General features: G+C 56.2%; 1 protein-coding gene across 2 annotated transcripts in view; it reads left to right on the top strand.

The window, feature by feature from the left end:
- LOC118679219 (AP-3 complex subunit sigma-2) overlaps positions 1-3,382 on the top strand; it is a 39,083-nt gene extending 35,701 nt beyond the window's left edge. Inside the window, exons 5-6 of one of the 2 annotated variants that reach the window (XM_036355694.1) lie at positions 173-280; positions 2,464-3,382. In XM_036355694.1, the coding sequence (XP_036211587.1) occupies positions 173-280; positions 2,464-2,592 (237 nt within the window). In that variant the 3' untranslated portion in view covers positions 2,593-3,382. The remainder of the gene's footprint in view (positions 1-172; positions 281-2,463) is intronic. The other variant, XM_036355695.1, reaches the window with a different exon arrangement.
- The last annotated feature ends 12,660 nt before the right edge of the window (positions 3,383-16,042 follow it).

A 16,042-nucleotide genomic window follows, 5' to 3' on the forward strand; every position in this document is an offset into this window, starting at 1 on the left:
CATGAGGGAAGCCCCTGTGGCCTCCCTTGAGAGGTGGATGACCCAGGGGCTTCGTGTCTGTTTGGGGGCCGGTGTCCCGTCCCACGGCCCTGCCGCCGCAGGAGCGCCCGCGAGGCTCCCACACTAACTGCCCAGGGTGCTCTGACCCTTCTCATTTCTGCTTCCCCTCTAGGTGCACTACATCCTACAGGAGGTGGTGATGGGAGGGATGGTGTTGGAAACAAACATGAATGAAATCGTGGCTCAGATCGAAGCTCAGAACAGGCTGGAGAAATCGGAGGTGAGCGCACAGCTGTCCTGGCCCGTTTGTGTCTGGGAATGTTTACACTCCTTTCTTCCTTGAGTCCGTGAAAGCTCATTGATTTGAAGGCCAGGTAAGAAGGAGGCAAAAAATGTGCATGGAAAAGCCAGATAGCACCGGAAGGCAAGCAGCTGCGGGGGGCTGTGGCCTGTGTTTATGGTTTGTAATTCTTCCTCTCAAAGCCACACGTTCAAGGCCCAGCACCCCTTCTCCAATTCAGTGTGGTTTCCTAGTTTGTGTGCCAGATGAGTCTGATCTCCCAGCAGCCATTTCTCGCGGTGTCTTTCGGACCTCAGAGTCGCCAATGTCCGTATTTACAGTTACAGCCTTATAACGAGCTACAGGAGTGATTGAGCTGGGCTTGAAAGTAACATGCCCCAGTCCACCCCGACGTGGTGCAGATGCTCCCAGGAAGTCTGTCCTGTCCCCATTGGGCCTCCATCACCTTCATCCGCCTGGCAGGGGCCCACCTTCACACGCTGCGAAATCGCGGGGCAAATGACCGCTTTAATTTCCCCCGTGTCGGAGGCAGCTTCCTTGCTTTGGGTAACAGATTTGATCTTGCGAAACCAGGAATTCTTGTTTCTGTGAGGACTGGCAATCCTGCTGAGGAAGCTTTTCCAGACCACAGCTATTGTGGCAACCGTAGTTCTAGAAATGCAGGCTGGGATGGTTCCAGGAATAGTAAGTGACTCAGAGGCGATCGGGCTGGGAACCAGAAGAAATGGAGACTTGCGAGGCGAGGGTGGAACCGAGGGTGAAATGGGACTCAGGATCTAGAAGGCAGACGACGAGGAGGAAATGGTTTGGAGTCTTTGTCAGTCTCCTCCCCTCCTCTCTGCGCAGCAGGCGAGAGCCTGGAGGGTGAAGGTGACCGTAGGTGCCTTGCCTTCTTGGGTCTGTGACCAGTCCCTGCGGGTGTGGGTCCACTGACCTCCCGCTGGTCCTTCCTCCTATCTGGCTGCCCATGACGTTGCGAAAGCCTGTTCTTTTCCATCTCACATTCTTCGTTGGCAAGCAGGTGCCCTAAGCGGTGACATTCATTTTCCTTTTAAAAATGTCCCCGTGACTGCACTTGTTTATAAGAGCCCTCAGTCTCCTGAGGAAAGGGTTTTGCTTTGTTTTGTAACCTGAAAAGTGCCCGCTACTGAGTGTGACTTAGTTAAACCATCTCGGATTATTTCCGCAAGCATTTATTGAGCACCGACCGTGGGCCAGGCATCTGAGGTGCTGGGGCTGTAAAGCTACCTCAGTGACAGCCTTCAGGAGCTCAGGGTCTGGACCCCTATTACCATAGCGCCGGGTCAGCTGAAGATTGTTTTGTTGGCTGGCTTCAAGGACGGGGGGAGGCGAAGCTTGCCTTGTGTGTGCTCAGGCTGGACATTTAAAAATGTATACACACACACACACTAGAGGCCCAGTGTATGAAATTCGTGCACTGATTGGGGGGGGATGTCCCTCAGCCCAACCTGCACCCTCTCCAATCTGGGACCCCTCAGGGGATGTCTGACTGCTGGTTTAGGCCCGATCCCACAGGCAGTCAGACATCCCTCTCACAATCCGGGACTGCTGACTCCCAGCCGCTTGCCTGCCTACCTACCTGATTGCCCCTAACTACTTCTGCCTGCCAGCCTGATCACCCCCTAACCACTTCCCTGCCAGCCTGATTGATGCCTAACTGCTCCCCTGCTGGCCCGGTTGCCCCAAACTACCCTCCCCTGCCAGCCATCTTGTGGCTGTGGGCGCCACCATCTTTGAGGGCAGGGCAGTCAAGTAGCATATTCCCTCTTTATTGGCTGTGGGTGCCATCATCTTTGCAACAGTGTGAGGGTCAATTAGCATATTCCCTCTTTATTAGGTAGGATATATTGATTTCAGAGAGGAAGGGAGAGGGAGAGAGAGAGAAACATTAATGATGAGAGAGGATCATTGATCGGCTGCCTCCTGCATGCCCCCTACTGGGGATCGAGCCCGCAACCCGGGCATGTGTCCTGACCGGGAATCGAACTGTGACCTCCTGGTTCATGGGTCACCACTCAACCACTGAGCCACGCCGGCCGGGCCGGGCTGAACATTGTTGAGACCTCCGTCACTGGGTTTTCTGCGCATTAAGTCCACGGCACCGAGGGTTTGTCTCATTCCCACCTCTCGTTTCTCCCCAGGGCGGCCTCTCGGCAGCCCCCGCCCGGGCCGTGTCCGCTGTGAAAAACATGAACCTGCCCGAGATCCCTCGGAACATCAACATCGGTGACCTCAACATCAAAGTCCCCAACCTGTCCCAGTTCGTCTGAGGGGTGAAGGCTCGGCTGAACTGGAGGCCTTGAGACCAGCAGAGCCAAGCCAGTCCCACGACAGAACCCACCTGCGCCCGGGAGACAAGCCTTGGACCTGATGCGCTGCCGGGGAGCGGGAGGGGAGCCCGGTGTCCCTGTGGAGCGCTCCTTTCTCACGTGCCGGTCTCTGACGCACGTGGCCACTGCAGATGTGAGGGGGCCCTGGGTCTCCTAGTGAGGGGATCAGTGTGTCCAAGTCACTCGCCCCCTCTCCCTCCCACATGCAGCCGTTCCCAGGGTTTGGGGTTGTATTGAGAGGCCCACCCGCTTCCCAGGACCCCCACTAGGACCTTGTCCGACTGGACTCTTCCTTAGCAGCACGAGGCGTCTGGTCCAGTCGCATGTGCTTTTGCCAGTGCGGTGCCACGGCTGGCAAAGGGCTGCCCTTCAGCTCTGGGATGTGGTGAGTGGCAGGCAAGGGCCTGCTGGCTCTGCTAGGTTGTCAGCCCAGAGTCCTTTCGTGCGGCCACGCTTTCTGGTTACCCTCCTGCAGAGTACGTCGCCCCTGCCATCGTCCTGGCTCTGCCCGCACAGACCAGACCATGGGCCTGGTGCGTGCCCACCACATTCCTGCTACCTGGGGGAGCACCCCCACACGGCACCTCTCCAGCCCAGCCAGAGGCGTCCCCCGTCAAAGGGGAGTGGTTTTGTGTCTGTAGAAGCTAAAGGCAGCATATGGAGCATCTCAGAGTTACGACTCTTTCTGGGTTTGAAATACATTGACCTCACGAGGAGCAGACGGTCTGTCGCTGTGTTATGAATGATGAGTCGTCTTTCTCCGGATGGGGAACCCACGGCCATCCGAACCAGCTGGAGCATGAGAGCCTGGGCCGGGGCCAGGGTGGGGGCACGGGAAGCGGCTGGCTGAGACTGGTGGCGGCAGCGTCTTCCGCCCCGTGTGCGAGGGTCCTCCCTGAGCTCTGTATGGGCACACCTTGTTCCCACAGGCGACGTTCTCGCAGAGCTGGCTTTGGGAACCTGTACACGGACCTGTGCTCAGAGCCCTTCCCTCGGTTCATTTAGAGCTTAAACGGCTCCTCGGAGTCAGGTCTCAGGGACGGCGTAGAGCTGCCTTGAGATTACGGAGCTCACCGCACCATCATGGCGCCCACTGGCCGGGGGACCCAGACTGGTTCCTCAGGCCTCCTGATGCTGTCACAGCGCCCCGAGAGATGGTGCCCAGCAGGGCCATGTGTCCAGACCACGTCTCTTCCCTCTTTCGTTTTTTCTAATTTTTTTAAAATTGATTTTTGAGAGAAAGAGAGAGAGAGTGTGCAGAAGCGGGAGAGAGAAGAGAAAGAGATGGAGGGGAACATTGATTTGCTGTCCTGCCACCCATGTATGCATTCATTGGTTGATCCTTGTATGTGCCCTGACTGGGGATCAAAACCGCAACCCTAGCGTGTTAGGATGATGGTGTAACCAACTGAGCTACCCGGCCAGGGCCTCTTCCCTCTTTGGGTGGTGCTTCCTGTGGCCCATGGTCCTGTGTCTTTCAGATCCTCTCTAGTAATCTCAGAGGTGGGCTGTGTTAGTCAGAAGCCCTCTTACGTCAGGACAGGGGAATGTAGGCGGCGATATCTGGTTTTGAAGGGTTTAATATTTTTACAGACATTTTAGCACATTCACATCCCTTTCTCTCCCGTTCGTTCATTCGTTCGTTCGCTGAGTGTGAAATAGGAACAAAGGGAGGACACCGGTGTTTATTTTGCACCTGCTGGGACGTGGCTGAGCAGGACCCTTCCACGGTCCTTACGGCAGACATCTCCGCTTTCCGGGTGAAGAAAGTGGGACTTAGAGGCCAGGTAACCAGCTCTAGGTCACACAGGGCTACGAATCGAGCCTGCCGAAGTCCTTTTCTTTTCCGCTGCTCACGATGGCTTCTCCCAAGTTTGTCTTTTTTCTTATAGATAAGAAAACAGTCTCACAGAGGTTAAGTAGCTTCTCACAAACATTAAAAACAGGACTGCTTTTCTGAAGTGGCCGTGGGCAGCATCGTGGAGTGGGACCTGGAGGGCCCGCTGTGCTGCGTTGAAGTGATGAGGAAACGGAAGCCGGGGGGTTCGGTGTGTTGAGTGTCACAGAGCGAGAGCCAGGTCCTTTTTAAATTTTATTTATTTTTTTAATCCTCACCCGAGGATATTTTTCCATTGATTTTTAGAGAGAGTGGAAGAGAGATGGAAAGACAGACAGAAACATTGATGTGAGAGAAACACATCGATTAGTTGCTTCCTGCACAAGCCCAACCAAAGCCTGGGCTGGGGAGGAGCCTATAACCAAGGTATATGCCCTTGACCGGAATCGAACCCGGGATCTTTTGGTCCACAGGCCAACACTCTACCCACTGAGCCAAACTGGCTATGGCCAGGTCCCTTTTCTGGGTTTGTTTGGGCTTAAGGCGTTAACAGCAGGAAGCAGTGTCCTGGTGACCCTGGGATAGTCTTCAGAGGTTTTGCTGCTGGAAACCAGTGGTTCCCACAAGCCCTTGGCTGGTCCTGTAGATTCCACCGGTGGGCACCCCAGCAGCACCCCACACACCGCCCCTAAGCTGGCGCACACTTCAGCCCAGGTTTGTGATTGGAAAACTCAATCCTGTTGGGCAAGTCGCAGTCATTGCTCATTGACTACTGGAGGTTGCCTGCAAGTCCGGCGAGCTTTCTTGCCCACTGTCGCAAAGTCATAAACGTTTTATGAGTGAAGAGAAACCCTCGTGGGCCTGATGTTGGTGAGGGGTAGGTCCTGCTTCTGAGGGATGTCCGTTATGGAACTGGGCCGGGTCTGAAGGTGGGAGTCCTCGGCCCCGGACGGTGTACGCAGCATTTCCTAACGTGGTGCCGAACTCTGGGTTCTAGGTTCTCAGTGCTCCTGCCACCGATCAAAGTCTAAAAACCTGTCGGTCTGCAGCTTCTAAGTGCCTGTGGGCACCAGCCCAGGTGCAGGCAGTGAAGGTGGGTGAGGCTCTGCTTCCTACCCTGGTCTCAGTGCTCCGATTGTGGAGCCTGGAGACAGGGACCGTGTTCTGTGGTATATTTAAAGTATAATACATTTCCCGCCCCCAGCCGACCCCATCAAGTGCTCCCAGCAGCCTGTCTCAGTTCAAACGGCCATCTCAAAAGTACCACCGGCTGGGAGGCTTAAACAACAGACATTTCTCAGTGCTGCAGGCTGAGCAAGGTCAAGGTGCCGACAGATTCAGTGTCCTGGGGAACCTGCTGCTTGTTTCATAGCTGATGGTGGAGATAGGAAGCTCTGTCCCCCGGTAAAGGCACCAGTCCCATCATGGGGGATCTACCCCATGAGCTCACCCACACCTCGTCACTTCCCTAAGTCCCACCTCCAAGTGCCTTCACCTTGAGGGTTAGACTTGAGCATGGGGATCCAGGGGGACACACGCCTTCAGCCCATACAATGCACTAATTACCCCCACGCCCCCTGGGCTGGTCATGGCCCTGTGCTGGTCACATTGAGGATGAGGTCAGAGTATCCTGTCTTCTCAAGTTCCTGTTATTCAGGCCTCTGCCACGGAGGAGCCAGCCCTCCCCGCTTCCTCCCCCACCCTGTCTACACAGCCAACCCTGGTGAGGCCCTCTCTGGCCCCACGACTATAAGTAACACCAGGCTGCTGGCTGAATCCTGTGTTAGAGACCAGCCTTCGGCAGTTTCCTGAGTGTGGTCTCTGTCCATGGCTTTCCAAAGAGGATGCAGCAGGGACGGTGCCCGAAGGTGGCCGTGAGCCACTTAAGTAATGGAGACGTGGGGGTGGGGGGGTCGGCTCCCAGCGAACATCCTGGCCTTCAGCCTCCAATCCTCTCACTACAGTGGTCGTTGCAGCCGGGTGTGCACCAGCGTGTGTCGGTGCTCACGGGCCGGGGGGCTGCCCTGTGGCTCAGACCTTGGCCTCGGAGCCTGGAGGTTCCAAGCCTGCAGCGTTCAGGCCGCAGGTGGCAGACATGCAAACAGGCCCCCTTCAAGGGAGCAGTTCCCTGAAAGTGATTAACCTTTTCCAAAAGACGGCATTCTTCCCTATTTCAGTGACTGAGTGGTTCAAAGAGGAAAAACCCTCGTGTCGTTCAAAAAAGTAAGATAACAAAAGCTGTTCAGCCAGATTCGCCCCGAGCCTCCGACCCACTGAGCACCCTCCCCACTCCCCCATTCCTGGGAGAAGCAGGTGTTTCCATTTAAAGGATTAGGGAGTTCCTGCGTTCTTATTGCAGGAGCCTCCCATGTGAAACGGCACCCCCCTTTCTGGCCTTGCTCTGCCTCCCTTTTCCAAGGACTCGGACGTACTGGGTGTTTGCTCAGCGCTGTGGGCAGATGTCCGCCAGCCGGCCGGGAACCTGGGCGTGGGCAGGAGAGGAAGCCAGTGGCCATCCCAGAGGGATGGTCGGAGCCATGGGGGCGAGCGATGCGGCCACGGGCTGAGCGGCAAGGGTTGGCCCAGCCCGTGGGGAGGGGAAGTGAGAGGAGAGTCTAGACCAGCGGTTCTCAGCCTGCCTAATGCCGAGACCCTTTCATACAGTTCCTCATGTTGTGACCCAACCATAAAATTATTTCGTGGCTACTTCATTACTGTTATGAATCGTCATGTAAATATCTGATATGCAGGATGTATTTAGGCGACCCCTGTGAAAGGGTAGTTCGACCGCCAAAGGGGTCGCGACCCACAGGTTAAGAACCGCTGGTCTAGACCGTGAAGACTTCAGGTCCTGGGAGGACTTTCAATGGGAGGGGCCTCTCCTGGGCGTGCAGATGCCCCCACCAGGCCCCCCAAGTGAGGCAGCGAAAGGAGGGACTCGGAAGGGTCGGTTCTGGCCGCGGGGTGGCCGTGTAAGAGTGCGGGTCGCAGTCCAGCTCTGGGCATAGGGCCTTGGAACTCCTGCCTCGGGGGGGCGTTTGTGGGGTTACACAGGCTGGAGGTGGCCCACCGAGGGCTCCACTGACACTGGCTGCACCATCACGGGTTTTGCAGAGGGAAGGGGAGGAAGTCAGTGGCGATGCAGTGCGCTGGGGAGTTTGGTACGTGGGCCTCAGGTCCTGGCGGAGGCGGAGGGGGACATTGGCTGTTGGCCTGGCCCGCCAGTGGGGTCCCGGGCCCGTTGTAGAGGCCGCCTCTGGGTAAAGCTGTGGGGGAAGCGGTAGGGTCTCTGGAAGCTTCCCTTACGAAGAGGAGTGTGAAGACAGAAGAGCACCTCATGATGGTGGGACCAGTGGTGTGGGAGGCAGCCTGGACCTGCCCCCGGAGCCAGCGGGGAGGCAGAGGCTCTGCGGCCACGCAGACCTGGCTGAGGGTGGGGGTCCTGTAGGCGCTGCCTACACACTGCCCTAAAAAATGGGGTCTTTGGCCTTCTCAAGAGCAAACCCCACATTTTCCCTCAACTCGGACATCAGCCTGGCCTGGGAGCACCTGAGATGGGGCGCCCTGCCCCTTAGGGCGCCCCCCCCCCCCCGCCCTCCGGAGGGCAATGGAGCTTGTCTTCCACACAGAACCAGGCCCTAACCTGTGTACGTTTTCCTTGGCACAGGTGACAGCCTGGCGCAGGCCCTCCCTGAGGGGATCCTCCAAACATTAACCAACCAGCACGGCTCAGGCACTGACCAATCAGAGTGGAGGTACCAGATGGGGAGGTGGGGGCATGCCTGGTGGTCCCTGTTGGTTCTGCCCCCCCAGAACCCCGTCTCTCCTGAGACAGCAGAGAGACCCCCGGGGACTGCCAGGTCTGCGGCTGCTGCAGTTCAGTTCTTAGAGCCCGCCCCCCCCCCCCCCCCCCCCCGCCCCCCGCGCCCCCCCCCCCCCCCCGCAGGGGCAGGAGGCCAGATAAGACCCCGCAGGTTGAATGTGTGCCTTGCTGAATTAGCGCATTTCCTCCAAGTCAAGCCCTGTGGTGGGAGGGGCAAGGGGCCTTCTCGCACCCCATATCTGGACCCTCATAAGCTGGCAGCGGAATGGAGGCCGAAAGGTGGCCGTGAGCCCAGGGCACTGCCGCTGCCGAAGCCCCTGCTTTGCCTGGGAGCGCGGCTCCCCTGGCCTCGGTTCTGAGCACTGGGCACCGGTGCCCTTCCCTTGACCCCTCTCCAGACCTCAGAGGCTCCCAGGGGCCGTGGTCACTTGCTCTTGCTGTGTCTGACGTGAAGAAGGCAGCACGTGGACCTGGGAGGTGGTCCTTGCTTGCTAGGGACGTGCCTGTGCAATGGAGACAGGCCGGGATTTGAACTGTCAGCTGCTAAGCCAGCGTTTTGGAACTTTGTGTGGCTGGGAGGTATGGCAGGGAGGAGGTGGCTCCCTCTCATTTGGGGCGTTTTCTGCTGAAATCCCCCTCTCATGCAGGTCCCAGCCACCGCCTGCCTCTCCATCAGTTGGGCCCTGGCTAGTGCCAGCCAACCCATTGGCTGTTTAAAGTTCACTCCGATGTTACCGGATTGGAGGGAAATCCCTGGGTCCAAACTACCAAACAGGCTGGCGTCGCCGTGACGCTGCCTGGCATCGAGCTGCACCTGGCCCCGGTTGACAGCAGGAAAGCCGGCCTTCCTGAAAGGCCCCTCCCTGCGCCACTGCCCTCCAGGTCACACCCTGCCAGGTGGCCCTGCTCCCAGCCCCAGCCCAGCCCAGCCCAGCCCAGCCCAGCTCTGCGCTGCCCTGGCCTCCACGTGATGCCTTGCGATCACGTGTCCTCACAGGTGGTCCCTTCGCTCCGAGCCTGCGGTCCCCAGCTTTGCCCAAGTGGCAGCACTTGGGAATTGGCCTGGCCGTGGTGTGAGCCGAGTGAATGTTAAGTTGTCGTAACCACCGTCCTGTCACTGGTTGGTCCCTCCACAGCCCTCCCAGGCAGAAAGGGACCATGTCCTCAGCCCTCAGATCCAAGTCCCAGGGCCCTGAGCTGGTCTCTGGGAGGAGGGGAAAGACCTCCCATCTGCACGTCTCACAGTTCATCCATCGAGGAGTAGCCGCTCCGTCACTTCGTCTTCACCAAAGCCCGTGAGGCCAAGTGTGATTCAGAGAAGCTACTTGCCCGGAGGAGTCATTCGCTAATAATTTCCCCAGCCAGTTACAAATCTTGACCACTAATGGCCACTGTCCACACCCTCCTCCCCAAAGCCCACGGGGCTGGCCCAGACCCCGAGTGGCCCAGCTTCTGAGAGTCAGACCCTGACAGGAACCCTTTCCTGAAACCTCTGTCCACGCGTAGACCCCAGGCCCCCCAGAGGCCAGGAGAGGGCGGCAGCGGCCCCACTTCTGTGGACAGCCAGTCCTGGGGGCCAAGATTGGTGCAAATCTGAGTATCAGGGAGAGAACCATCCGACTCCCAGGGCGGGCGGGCCTCTTCCCCAAACAGCTTGGGGCCGCTGGGAGGCGGCAGGAGCACAGGACAGGTCATGCCCCCAGCCTCCTGAGGGTTCCAAAGGGGAGACATTCCAGGAGCCTGCAGCCGGGGGATCTTCTGGTCATGGGGCCGGGGGGCGGGGGGCAGGGAAGAAGGGAGGCCTGGGAGGCCTCTGGGCTGAGAAGGGGCCAGGCTGCCCAGTGTCTGGGGTTTCAAAAGGGAATTCTACAAAAGGTCTCAGGCTGCCAGGGCGAGAGGAGGCAGCCCAGGCAGGTTGAAGCAGGTCTCCGACGTGCGATGCTCTCTGCTGCTGGAGGGTGTGTGCCTTAGCTGAGCCAGCGGGGAGTGGGTGGAGGTGCCGGGGGAGAGGCTAGGGGGCAGCCCGCTGGGTGTAGCGGGTCCATATGTCCAGGTCCTAATACCTGGAACCTGTGAACGTGAGCTTGTTTTAAAAAGGAGTGTGGGGTGGGATTAAGGGTCCAGGGATGAGATCACCTCGGGTTATTCAGATGAGCCCTAAGTCCAGTGACAGGTGTCCTCCTGAGTGACACGGAGGAGGTGGACCTGGGACCACAGAGGCAGAGCCTGGAGTGATGCAACCATAAGCCGAGGACCCCGAAGCCACCAGGGGCTGGAAGAGCCCCCACAGGACCCTCCCCTGGAGCCTGCAGAGGGAGCAGGGCCCTGCTGGCACCTTGTCTCAGACTTCCGGCCCCAAATGGCAAGAGGTTAACTTCCTGCTGCTTTAAGCCCCCCAGTTTGCGGTACTTTGCTACGGAGTTGGGGGCCTCAGGGTGGGCAGAAGGGAGATGCAGAGGGTGACAGACGGAAAGGACAGAAGGAGGGAGGGAGGGAGGCGTGCAGAGGCCTGGAGCTCTTGGGTGGGAGAGGGGGCCAGGAGGGGGAGAGAGGGGGCCAGAAGGGGGAGAGAGGGGCCCGGAGGGGGAGAGAGGGGCCCCAGAGGGGGGAGAGGGGGGCCCCGGAGGGGGAAAGAGGGGGCCCGGAGGGGGAGAGAGGGGCCCCGGAGGGGGAGAGAGGGGGCCAGGAGGGGGACCCAGGACAGGCAAGGCCCTGGGAAAGGACGCGGGAAGGGTGGCCGAGGAGGCCAGCGCTGATTCCTAGGGAAGGAGACTGGTGCCCCAGGGAGCGGCCGGAGGGGACAGGAGTGTGCCCCCAGGTCAGAGACATTGGCACAGCGTCCATGCAGGTGAGGTTGGTTAACTGCCCACACCTCCTCTCCCATAGTCTCACGGCAGCCCTGTGAGGACCTGCCCCCACTTTCCAGATAAGGACGGTTTAGACTCTGGGTGGCCCAGCTCCTAAGGGTCAGACCCTGACAGGAAGCCACCTGTCTGGCTGCAAAACTGACCTCCTGGGCACCCTGCCCTGCCTGCCTGCAGGAGGCTTCCGGGGCAAGCGGTCAGTGCACAGGGGTGGGGGACCCGAGGGGTCACTGGGGGGAGCCCACCCGAGGCACACGGCTCCTGCCGCACCCCCCGTCCCGCCCGCCCTCCCCCGCCTCCGGGTCCTCTGTCCCTCCGCCGCCCTGGCCCCGCTGGGCCAACTTACATCAGCAGGCCCTGTCCCACTTCCTGCCCTGCCAAGACAGCTTGTTCTAAAAGCTGCTCTTTGTCTTTTTTTTTTCCTCCAAAAATGTGTTTTTAATCAATTTCATACTAGAACCCAAACTGAAGTCTTGAAAACAGCAGCAGTAAGAAATAAAAATAAAAAACCTCAGCTCCAGGAAGCGCTGACTCTAGCACCATCCTCTTCAGCCCAAGCAGCCGCTCCGGCGCCCCCCCCGCCGCCCCTCCTCGCCTCCCGAATGTCCACTAACCCCCCCCTCCACCTGGGAGCCCCTCCACCCCTGCAGCGCCCTGCCCCTCTTCCTGCCCTCCGGCCCCGGACCCTCCCCCAGCTGCTCCCAAGATTGCCGGAGGCTCCCTGTGAAAGCAAGTCCATCCGTGCCCTTTTGTCAGCATCCATGGAGCCTAAACTCCTTGGCAGCACATCCGAGGCTCCAGTGTCCAGGCCCCGCCCACCCCGGTCGCGCCCCTCCATGCACCTGACCCCCTTGCCTTTGTGTATGCTGTTCCCTCTGCCCGGGACCCCTTTCTCCACCTGTCCTTCAGGCTAATGCCACTCAGTCCTTGAGACTCAACCCCGAGTCCCCAGTGTGCGCTGACCCTCCCCTGCCCTTCCCAGGCCCAGAGTGGCACTCCTCCCCGCTGTCAGGACAGTCTTGTGGGTCTTGGTGCATTGTCCGCCCCAAATGCGCCAAGTCCTGAGCCAGGCGCACTCCTGCGCTGTTGCCCAGGGAGACCGTGAAGACAGGTACCACGTCATGCCCAGCAGAGCTGGGGCCTGCAGGTAAGGTGTGCTCCTGAAATGCTTGTTGACTGACTGACCGACCAGATGAGTGAGTGGGTAGCCATAGCCCTTCGCACTCCTGGCCTCCGTTGAACGGCCCATTGGCAGTAGGCGCTCAGTTCTCAGACACGTTCCCCAGGGAGAGGGAAGCGTGTAGGGAAGGGGCAGTGAGTGTTTGTGATCCTCAAGGCTGGGGGAGCCTGGGAGTCCACACTCTGATCTCATGTGGACAGGGAGGGGGACCTGGAAGTGGGTGCCCCTGTCCCAGCCGAGGGACTCCAGTTTGCAAAGGGGGGCTGCCTGGAGCTGGCCCCTCCCCACCCTGGGACCCAGCATTACCCCGCAGGGCTCTGTCCCGCAGCCTCAAGCGTGGAGGACAGGCTGGCTACGGGGCCCCACATGGGACGGGCAGGGCTGAGTCCCTACCACCTCCCCCTTCCCCATGCTTTCTGGTCTCCTTTTCTTTCTTTTTTTAAAAATATATATTTTTTATTGATTTCAGAAAGGAAGGGAGAGAGAGAGAAATATCAGTGATAAGAGAGAATCATTGATAAGCTGCCTCCTACACATCCCCACTGGGGATGGAGCCCACAACCCGGGCATGTGTCCTGACCAGGAATCGAACTGTGACCTCCTGATTCATAAGTTGACCCTCAGTTTCTGAGCCACGCCGGCTGGACTCTGGTCTCCTTTTTAAAATAGTATTATAGCCGAAACCGGTTTGGCTCAGTGGATAGAGCGTCGGCCTGCGGACTGAAGGGTCCCAGGTTCGATTCCGGTCAAGGGCATGTACCTGGGTTTCGGGCACATCCCCAGTGGGGGATGTGCAGGAGGCGGCTGATCGATGTTTCTCTCTCATCGATGTTTCTGACTCTCTGTCTCTCTCCCTTCCTCTCTGTAAAAAATCAATAAAATATATTAAAAAAATAAAATAAAATAAAATAGTATTATAATGGTTTTGGTGGTGGTGGTGGTGGCTACTACAAAACTAGTATATGTTCTAACAATTCAAGGAATACCCAGGTGCATAAGGACAAAAAGTAGTCTCTCCCTGCCTTCGTGTATTCTGGTCCCTCCACACCCTCCTCCCTCCCCCACCTGCAACAAGTCGACTCACTGAGGTCAGGTAGGTTCACCACTTGGCACGTGTTCCCGCCCTTATCCCAGCCTCTTGACACCACACAAGTGTACAAGCACCCTGAGTGCTTGTGAAGATGGGACCATAGTCCAAGTATTACTTCGGCACTTGCTTTTAAACTTAGAAAACGGACTGTGGACACCATTTCAAAGCAATGTGTACAGAATTAACTCATTCTAGCTGGTGTAGTTTTCCTGTGGGCCTTTAAGTTCTGGTTGGGTTCCTTTGAGCTTAGGGCAGGGATGGGCAACCTTTTTGTGAGTGCCCGCCAAAACCAGCAAAATCTCTGACTCAAAATTCTGCGTGCCAACCCTAATTTTTTGAGAACATGTTATGCCTACTTGGTATCTCTTAAGGTGTATGTACGTGAAGAACCTTGAAGAAATAATAAAATTCATTTGAGCGACAAAAACAAACAGTCTATGATGATGAAAAATACATTTATTTTTTCATGTATACGTGTACACTGATAGTCCGGCATAAAACTTTATGACTCCGTTTGATATTATCAGTGGGACTTTTGCTGCTGCATCACTGATGACAGAGATTTTACATCAGGTTTCTATTTTGTGACCTTCAGAGATATGCACGCGCTACTACTGTCATCCGTCAGGCCACTCCTATCACGAGACTTAACAAAATTCATCCCTGAGAACAAAGATTCGCAAGCGTATGTGGATGAAACCAAAACACTGGTCAGATCTAGGAAGGCAGGGAGAGTTAAGGCAGAGGCATAGAAATTGCTCTTCCCCTCTCCCATCCATCCATGTCTATGGCCTTTAAGATAACTTGTTATGTAAAATTATTTATCTAAGGTGCACCTACACTGAATTTATCTGAAAAATAAAAAAGTCAATGTTAAGAAAAAAATTGTAAATGGAAGATTATAAAGAGGGTTTCACGTGTCAGCAAAAGTTACTGCCGTGCCATGTTTGGCACGCGTGCCAAGGGTTGCCCACCCCTGACTTAGGGTAAATTCCCCCAAAGCAGGGTCCCTGGGTTGAAGGGTATATGCATTTAAAGTTTTTATAGTTTTGTATGTATATATGTTTTTTATTGATTACAGAGAGGAAGGGAGAGAGAGGGATACAAACATCAATGAGAGAGAATCATGGATTGGCTGCCTCCTGCACGTCCCCCGCTGGGGATCGAGCTTGAAACCCAGGCATGTGCCCTGACCGGAATCGGGAATCGGGAATCGGGAATCGGGAATCGGGAATCGGGAATTAAAGCGTAACCTCCTGGAGCCACACCTGCTGGGCTACGTATTTAAATTTTTAATGGGTTTTGGCGTTTGGCTTTCTCAAGGGGTCAGAGCAATTCTCTAGTGCGCCATGAACTGGTCATGCTGGTTGCCCCCACCCTGGCCAACTCCAGCTGTTATCAGTCATCTAAACCTTGGCCAGTATCATGGGCCAAAACTGACATCGAGGTTGTGTTTCCTGTGTTAACGTAAAAAGATTCAAACCTGTTAAGAGTTTTTGGGAGTGCCCTAACCGGTTTGGCTCAGTGGATAGAGCATCGGCCTGTGGACTGAAGGGTCCCAGGTTCGATTCTGATCAAGGGCATGTACCTTGGTTGCAGACACATCCCCAATAAGGAGTGTGCAGGAGGCAGCTGATCGATGTTTTTCTCTCTCAGTGATGTTTCTAGCTCTCTATCCCTCTCCCTTCCTCTCTGTAAAAAAAAAATAATAAAATATATTTTTTAAAAAAAGAACTTGGTTTCCAAGGATTTAAAAAAAAAAAAAAAGGAAGAATTTTGGGGAGTTTATTTGAGCCAAACTGTCGACAGTTGCCAGGATAATGCTTCGGAGTAAGTATGGTGGTTTTTCACGTTGTTTTATACATTACAATCAAAGGAGGAGACGTAAGTGGGTTACGTGAAATCCATTGGTGATAGATTAGGGAGGTGGGAGAAAGCAAGGCGGGGGCAGGGGGTTGTGTAGGGGAGAAACTCTGGGATTGGATAAAAAGTAAAATGATAGACACATACTTCTTTTACTTAGGTGGGCGCAGGATCCTTTTTTTAAAAAAATATATTTTATTGAGTTTTTACAGACAGGAAGGGAGAGGGATAGAGAGTTAGAAACATTGATGAGAGAAACATCAATCAGCTGCCTCCTGCACACCCCCCACTGGGGATGTGCCCCCAACCCAGGTACATGCCCTTGACCGGAATCAAACACGGGACCCTTCAGTCCGCAGGCCGACGCTCTAGCCACTGAGCCAAACCGGTTGGGGCTGGGCGCAGAATCCTCAACATGGATAATTAACATGATAACAGTAACAGTGACGGGATTTGTGGTATCTGTTCTGGGGCCCAGGACATTTGGTTGAACCCCAGAGGCAGGGAAGTTACTACTTGTAACTTGACATTTCTCTGATATGTTATCGTAGATGCAAAAAAGACAATAGGCTCGGTTAAGGTAAAGATTGACCTTTGTCAGGGAAGATACAGGCTTAGGACGTGACTACCCCCCATCACTGCTTTTAGTTCAAGTTTTAATTTCAGACGGTCCTTTGTGGTGACTTTAGGTCTTTAAGTTTGCAAGACCGCCACGCAGGCCTCCCCTGAGCTG

The sequence above is a fragment of the Myotis myotis genome, unplaced genomic scaffold, assembly GCF_014108235.1.
Source record: "Myotis myotis isolate mMyoMyo1 unplaced genomic scaffold, mMyoMyo1.p scaffold_m19_p_23, whole genome shotgun sequence".
NCBI lineage: Eukaryota > Metazoa > Chordata > Mammalia > Chiroptera > Vespertilionidae > Myotis > Myotis myotis.